This window comes from Tachysurus vachellii, chromosome 15 (assembly GCF_030014155.1).
Source record: "Tachysurus vachellii isolate PV-2020 chromosome 15, HZAU_Pvac_v1, whole genome shotgun sequence".
NCBI classification, from domain to species: domain Eukaryota; kingdom Metazoa; phylum Chordata; class Actinopteri; order Siluriformes; family Bagridae; genus Tachysurus; species Tachysurus vachellii.
This window is the reverse complement of record NC_083474.1, coordinates 970,564-978,063: the sequence shown is the minus strand read 5'-3', so window position 1 is coordinate 978,063 and position 7,500 is coordinate 970,564. Positions and strand designations below refer to the sequence as shown.

Here is a 7,500-nt window from a genome sequence, read left to right as displayed (position 1 = left end):
TAATGCTACATTGAACAACATCCAAGTAAAAGGTGCCAGTCAAGAGAAGGAGGCTCTGAAACGAAGATGCTTAGCTTTCTATTCAGAACAGTAATTTTGTGTGTGTGTGTGTGTGTTTGTGTGGTGTGTATGTGGTGTGTGTGTGTGTGTGTGTGTGTGTAAGTGTTTGTGTGGTGTGTGTGTGTGTCTGTGTGGTCTGTATGTGGTGTGTGGTGTGTGTGTGTGTGAGTTTTTGTGTGGTGTGTGTGTGTTATGTGTGGTGTGTGGTATGTGTGTGTTTTTGTGTGTGTTTTTGTGTTGTGTGTGTGTGTGGTGTGTGTGTGTTTGTGTGTGTTTGTGTGGTGTGTGTGTGTGTTTGTGTGGTGTGTGTGTGTGTGGTGTGTGTATGTTATGTGTGGTATGTGTGTGTTTGTGTGGTGTGTGTGTTTGTTTGTGTGAGTGTTTTTGTGTGTGTTTTTGTGTTGTGTGTGTGTGGTGCGTGTGTGTTTGTTTGTGTGGCGTGTGTGTGTTTGTGTAGTGTGTGTGAGTTTTTTTGTGGTGTGTGTGTATGTGTGTGTTATGTGTGGTGTGTGTGTTTGTGTGCTTGTGTGGTGTGTGTGTGTGTATGTGGTGTGTGTTTGTGGGGTGTGTGTGTTTGTGTGAGTGTTTGTGTGTGTATGTGGTGTGTGTGTGTTTGTTTGTGTGGCGTGTGTGTGTTTGTGTGGCGTGTGTGTGTGTTTGTGTGTGTGTGTGGTGTGTGTGTTTGTTTGTGTGTGTGGTGTGTGTTTGTGTGTCTGTGTGTGGTGTGTGTGTGTTTGCGTGATGTGTGTGTGGTGTGTGTGTGTTTGCGTGGTGTGTGTGTGTTTGTGTACTTTACACTTTTAGGCTTAGACCAATCCAGGTCATAAACTAGGCAGCATGTGTTCACATATTTTCTTGTAATGTCACATGATCACTAATTTTCTAACTTTTTTATCACTAATTCCAAATATTTCCGTTTTTTTTTGTTTTTTTTTCTAAGCAATTTATCATATTTGTTCCAAGTTGAGTCATTAATAAAAACTTGTAGAAATCTCTCTATTAAAATTGATGTACTAAAGTCTTCAGAACCGAGATTTCAGATGCTGATGTATAAAATCTGAGCGATGACCTAAATGAGTGTTATTTGTCCATCAGTCACTGAGCATCTTCTGCTCCTCTCTGAAGCAAGCAGCGCTGCAGTAATTACACCTGGAAAATTCCTGAACTTGACAAGTACTGACAAAAAGAAATCATTCAGACATGTAGATGTGCTTCACCTGACAAGCAAGAAGAAGAAAGGAAATCACTTCAGAGTGAGCTGATAGAACATCAGCGCTGATACATGACAGATTTTATTGATTGAACACTCGCCTGGAGCCGCAGCACTGAAACGTATCCTGCAGTCTGGTGGACTAACGATTACTCAACGTAATCCGTTTATATTCGCAATATTACTTCAGGCGTCATCGGGCATCAAGGCAGGATACACCCTGGATGGAGTGCCAACCCATCACAGGGCACACACACACACACACACACACACACACACACACACACACACACTCATTCACTCACGCAATCACACACTACGGACAATTTTCCAGAGATGCCAATCAACCTACCATGCATGTCTTTGGACCGGGGGAGGAAACCGGAGTACCCGGAGGAAACCCCCGAGGCACGGGGAGAACATGCAAACTCCACACACACAAGGTGGAGGCGGGAATCGAACCCCCAACCCTGGAGATGTGAGGCGAACATGCTAACTACTAAGCCCCCCATTCTGATCATGAATACATTAAAACTGGATGAACCCTGCCATGACTACATTACCCATCAGCCCCTGATCCCCTCACATGACATGACCACATGCACCTAAGTGACATTAATGTCTAATTACCAACATGTGTGAAGTTCCTTGTATTTGTGTTCGATTTGCACCTATTAAAGCCTCTACATTGTAATGTCTGTAATTTATACATTTACGTTCCTACTCTTGCAAATTTTGGTATATCTTTGAAAAAAAATCTATTGTATTTTTTGAAGATTATCCAAAACATGTTGTCTTTTTTTAAACAATATGGCAACCACATGCTAGTGACTCCTAGCTGTGCCTGGTTTGTACACGCAGAGGCACGACTCAGGAACCGGGGCTGAAATCAACCCCTTTTTGGTGTTAATCCAGATTTTTAATGATGCCTAGATTACTTATAAAACATGGCTGAAATCAGCCAAACAAATTTCAGTGTTCTTTTACCTTGAGTTTGTTTATAAGATTTCTCTTTAGTGCTTTACACAACTTGGAAAGAATTGCTCCCGAGGGCAATCTGCAAAAATGCTCGGACCCTACAGATGGCAACAAGAAAGCAGTCAATCATGACAAAATCTGACAAAACTCCTCCCCCTTCTGCATCCATGAGCTCACAGACATCCTTGATTGGCTAGTGATGTCCCAGGTGTCCCAGGTATGGACCTGTGTAAAAATGAGCTTGTGTTCACATGGTTATGTTGCTGTAACTACACGATAAACACACACATACACACTTACACACTGTACTGTATGTACACCAACAACACCAGCAATCATCTACTTTGACTTCCTGCAGCTTGTCATGCCAGACCTTTTTGGCTGAATAAATCACGCAGAAAGAAAAACACGGCATGAAAAAACACACGTCTGCGTTCAGAGAACACGGCAGAATCAACAGCCCCAGCAAGACAATGAGATGAACTGAGGCTAAAATCACACAAGTGGGATTTAAAGGTTAGCAGGAAAAGAGGTGGTGAAAGAAGATGAGAAAATACGAGTGCGGTTTGAATGGGGAGTTTTGTAATTCTATGCAAAGTAGATAAGACTATGATTATGATCAAGCAACAAATTCAAACCACTTCAAATCATCGATAATTCCTCGGACCAGCTCCTAGTGTGAGCATAGCAAGTGGTAGCTGGTGGTAGGTACAGTATGGTGTGGTTAAACCGGCATGCTAAGGTATTCATTTCACAGCTAGCATTGCCAGACACGGGCAATAAATATCCAGCAGTTTAACAGTTCTGTTCTGAGATTATATTGGGGTTAAGTGCATTACAGAAGCACCCAGGAGGCATCGACGGTGATGAAGTGCATACGACGATTTCACTACGAAGGCAAAACAGACGTCCGTGTCATCTGTAGTGCGCTGAGCTGTTTGAAGTGGTGCCTGTAAATGTTTTATGACTCGAGTGTCTGTTAATCTCAGGAAGCGTGAGTTAAGACAAGTCGTGCCTTCCAACAAATCACCTGCAACAGTCAGACTCGAAAATGACGGACGTGTTAAATGATGTCTCCTGCTTCTTCCTGTCATTCTTTCTTTTTCGATATGTGAGTGAAGGAATAGTTTTCTCTTAACATTCCTTTAACATTCCCTCCTCAGGCACCTGAGATCGAAACTAATGTGAAGGTCTGTTCATCAACACTGACTAAACTCGGGAGGGTCGAATCCCAGCTGCGTCTGAAACAAACAAACTCCAGCTAAAGTGTGTAAGAAGCTTGAGGGGAAAAAATGTCTTCAAAACTGAACAAGAAGAATTTTTGAGTCAGATTTTTTGAACACCTGCTTATTTCTATTTAGCAGAAATGTTGCTCTGTATCACAGCTTCACTGCTGCTTTAACAACCGGTCATAGAAAATCCTGAGACCTCAGAAAAAAATGATTGTGGACCTTCAAAGTCTGTTTTCTCTTTAAGAGCAGTTTCCTAAAGACTTAAGGTCTTACAAGCTTAAGTTCTGAGAGAAAAAAAAGGCTTTCAAACAGAACTGTGAAGCAGAAATGTGAAGCATGATGGTGGGAGCATCACGCTGTACAGTGCATCATCACCCCGTACAGTGCATCATCACCCCGTACAGTGCATCATCACCCCGTACAGTGCATCATCACGCTGTACAGTGCATCATCACCCCGTACAGTGCATCATCACGCTGTACAGTGCATCATCACCCCGTACAGTGCATCATCACCCCGTACAACACATCATCATGCCATACAGTGCATCATCACCCCGTACAACACATCATCATGCCATACAGTGCATCCTCGTTTTCAACAAAGATAATCAGCCAAAGCAAACTTACAAAGATGCATCAAAATGGTATAAAAGCAATAAAGTGAAGGTTCTGGAGTGACGGCTTCAAAACCATCACAAAGCCCTGACCTGAAGTGACTGACCTGAAAAATCAACACTAACAAAGTGTTTGTGTTTGCTGAGATCATCACTTGAAATAAACAAATTAATTTGTGGGGCACAGTGGCTTAGTCGTTAGCACGTTCTCCTCACACCTCCAGGGTTGGGGGTTCGATTCCCGCCTCCGCCTTGTGTGTGTGGAGTTTGCATGTTCTCCCCGTGCCTCGGGGGTTTCCTCCGGGTACTCCGGTTTCCTCCCCCGGTCCAAAGACATGCATGGAAGACATTGGAATCTCTGGAAAATTGTCCGGATTGTGTGAGTGAATGAGAGTGTGTGTGTGTGTGTGTGTGTGCCCTGTGATGGGTTGGCACTCCGTCCAGGGTGTATCCTGCCTTGATGCCCGATGATGCCTGAGATAGGCACAGGCTCCCCGTGACCCGAGTTAGTTCAGATAAGCGGTAGAAGATGAGTGAATGACTTTGTGTAACCCAGAAAATGTAAAGTAAGAGTCACCTCTTTGTAAATGCATCTATCCCTGGTGTGTGTGTGTGTGTGTGTGTGTGTAAACTCATGTAATCAGTTGATGTCATGTTTGTTTACACTCCCACGTGTCTTTCGCGAGCAATCACATTTTACTCCTATAATCACACGTTATTAATCACTATGGAGTGAGCTTTTCATTCACGCGGTTTAAAACGCACTCACCTCGGCGTGCGCGAGCGTCACAAATCCGAGGAGCAATATTCCCGAGAGTGTCGCGCGCAGAAGGAGCATGGAGACCTGACAGGTTCGCGGAGATGCCCGGAATATCTCGTGCGCTCACGGTGACCAAAGCGCGCGCTGAGCTGAGCGTGTTCCCAAACACAACCTGCAAAAAAAAGAAATACGGCCAATTCTGCAATTGTGGAAATGAACTTTAATGCTTCTCCACAGGTTAGTCCGGAGAACACTGCTTGCCTAAGGGGTGGTTTGGGTAGTGTTTCGGTGGGATGTAACTAGTCTGGACAGGTGTGACTTCTGCGTCACATAGTTATGGGCGACTCTTTCTATCTCACTCTTATGCCACAGGTCCACGTTCTGGATGCTCTCAATGTGTGTTCAATTCAGGTGTGATGTGAAATCGGCGTGCTGCACAAAAACGCAAATCAGGTAAGGCTTTTTCTTCTTCTTCTTCTTCTTATTATTATTATTATTATTTGTGTTACCATCTGTAGTGTGATTATCGAATGCGTTAACAGCCTTTAGTGCGTTATGTACATGATCTAGAAGCTCTTTGTCTCTCCATGCGGCTCTCCTGTCTGCTTGAACAGTTTTTAGAGCGCAGTAGATTTCACCTTCCGTCCAGCTGCGATCTACATGAGTTATCTGGATTATTCTGATTATATCTGATTGCTGCTGATGAGAACTCTACTGTACTTCACCTCCTCTTAAGGAAAGCAAACAAATCTGGGGAAATAAATAAATAAATAAATAATCAGCTCCAGAACACATGCCACATGCTGATCTGGTCTTTCCCTGATGGTCAGATTGTGTATTACGTATCTTTATTGATCAAACAATGTTTTATTGTGTAATTCATTTATTAACGTTTTTCTTGAGCATGTATCTTGCATGCATATCATTAGTCCCATGGCCTTTCCATCAGCCATGTTGAGATGATGGTCTACCAGTTTGACCAGCTGTTAGCTGCACCATACATCAGGGAAATCTGTGTTCACCTCTTCCTGGTACCACGAGTTAACAACATCAATACTGGCAAACAGCAGAAAGGTAGCTAATCAGGTAGCTGACATAGTGTTAATTATAATCTGTATGCTCTTTGCTATCAGGAGACTCCCACTTAAGGCTCAGAAGTTAAGATTTAGCTGCAGCATTCACCAGCTCACAGGGACTGAGGGCACGTTTCGAACCAGAGCACGCCTTGAGTGGCGGGTGAGATGACACGCCCCCACCGGATTGCTTCGCTCAGCCTCCCACTCTGGTATGAGTTCACTGTTAATGTAAACTGTTAAGTGGTGAGGGTTTGTTTAGTCCTACTCAGACCACGCCCACAAGCTGACAACAGCTAATATCAGTTTACTTATTTCTGTGACTAGTTTAACTAGCTGCTAGCATGTTTCTCCTTAGAGAGATGGCTTATTATCTGTATTATAAGAATTAGCTGTGTTTGTTTTTTTAATAGTCATTCTGTCTGCTTTCTTTCAGGTGGCTTTTACTGACACACATGTACAGACAGGAAGTTCAAGGGGTAAGTTTAGACGGCGGCCATCTTGAATAGTGGCCATCTTGCAAAATACGACAAGTTATAGCCGAGACTCAGGTCAGCTAGTTAGTGGTCTATGAGGTGACCAGCAGCATGTTATTGATGATTGTATCGGCATGAAAATTGCCTTGGAAGCTGATGTGTTTGGACGGAGTGTTAATAAACTAAAATGTTAATGAAATTAAGGTTTTAAAAGAGTAATTCTAGGACATGCGACAGCTTTGGTTTGTTGAAGCGATCCCTCGTCTCACGTCGCAGAATTACGGCTTTATACTGTAGAAGCAGGCGGATTTTTTATGTTGGTTGAATTTATAACTAAACGACTCTGATAAGGTGTCTTAAGATTAAAGTGTTTTATTGCTTTCTGATAATAAAAAATAGCAACCAGATTCCATCAGATACTGAAATGTTGGCCTCCTTTAGCGATTCAGTAGCATGGAACTTCCTTTGAACTTCAATGGCACGTGATTCACGTGAGTTATGAAGACGTACGTGAACAAAAGCAGACTGCCCGTGTGGAAGGTTTACTGAGGAGCGTATCTGCAGTATAAGGCTCGTCTGGTTTTGTGTGTGTGTGTGTGTGTGTGTGTGTGTGTGTGTGTGTGTGTTTGCGTGTAGGCAAGAACTTGAACCCGTCTGTGTGGAATATCTTGATGGATCTCTGCTGGATACAGAAGATTGGTTGTGAGGGAAGATAAGCTGATAGGCTGGCGTTCTCTTTCACAGCAGACTTGCCTTCTGTCAGTGTAAACAATATAGTACAGGCCGAGCGGGAGAAGGTACGAGATCAGAGGGAAAAAATACGACATTTAATGTTAAATATAAGACAAAGACCTGGCTCCAAGTACATTCTTAGGTCCTGCATTTTGTGTATGTGCGTGCGTGTGTGTGTATGCATGCGTGTGTGTATGTGTGTGTGTGTGTGGTATGTGTCAGGTGCTGAACATAAAGCTGAGCCAAAATCACTAGGTGTCAGAATACAGATGCTGTCATCACACACACACACACACACTCAAACACACACACACACACACACACACACACACTCAAACACAAACACACACACACTCTCACACA

The 7,500-nt window shown here is 43.3% G+C and overlaps 2 protein-coding genes across 3 annotated transcripts in view; one reads left to right on the top strand and one right to left on the bottom strand.

Annotated features, from left to right (window-relative positions):
• The window catches only part of col4a3 (collagen, type IV, alpha 3), a 40,299-nt gene extending 34,967 nt beyond the window's left edge, over positions 1-5,332 (bottom strand). The window contains exon 1 of the mRNA XM_060888249.1: positions 4,866-5,332. Within this exon, the coding sequence (XP_060744232.1) occupies positions 4,866-4,934 (69 nt within the window). The 5' untranslated portion in view covers positions 4,935-5,332. The remainder of the gene's footprint in view (positions 1-4,865) is intronic.
• Positions 5,075-7,500, top strand: part of col4a4 (collagen, type IV, alpha 4) — a 43,171-nt gene continuing 40,745 nt past the window's right edge. The window contains exons 1-4 of one of the 2 annotated variants that reach the window (XM_060888248.1): positions 5,075-5,093; positions 5,229-5,309; positions 5,990-6,141; positions 6,366-6,408. In XM_060888248.1, the coding sequence (XP_060744231.1) occupies positions 6,098-6,141; positions 6,366-6,408 (87 nt within the window). In that variant the 5' untranslated portion in view covers positions 5,075-5,093; positions 5,229-5,309; positions 5,990-6,097. Of the gene's footprint in view, positions 5,094-5,209; positions 5,310-5,989; positions 6,142-6,365; positions 6,409-7,500 lie in introns of those variants that run through there. The other variant, XM_060888247.1, reaches the window with a different exon arrangement.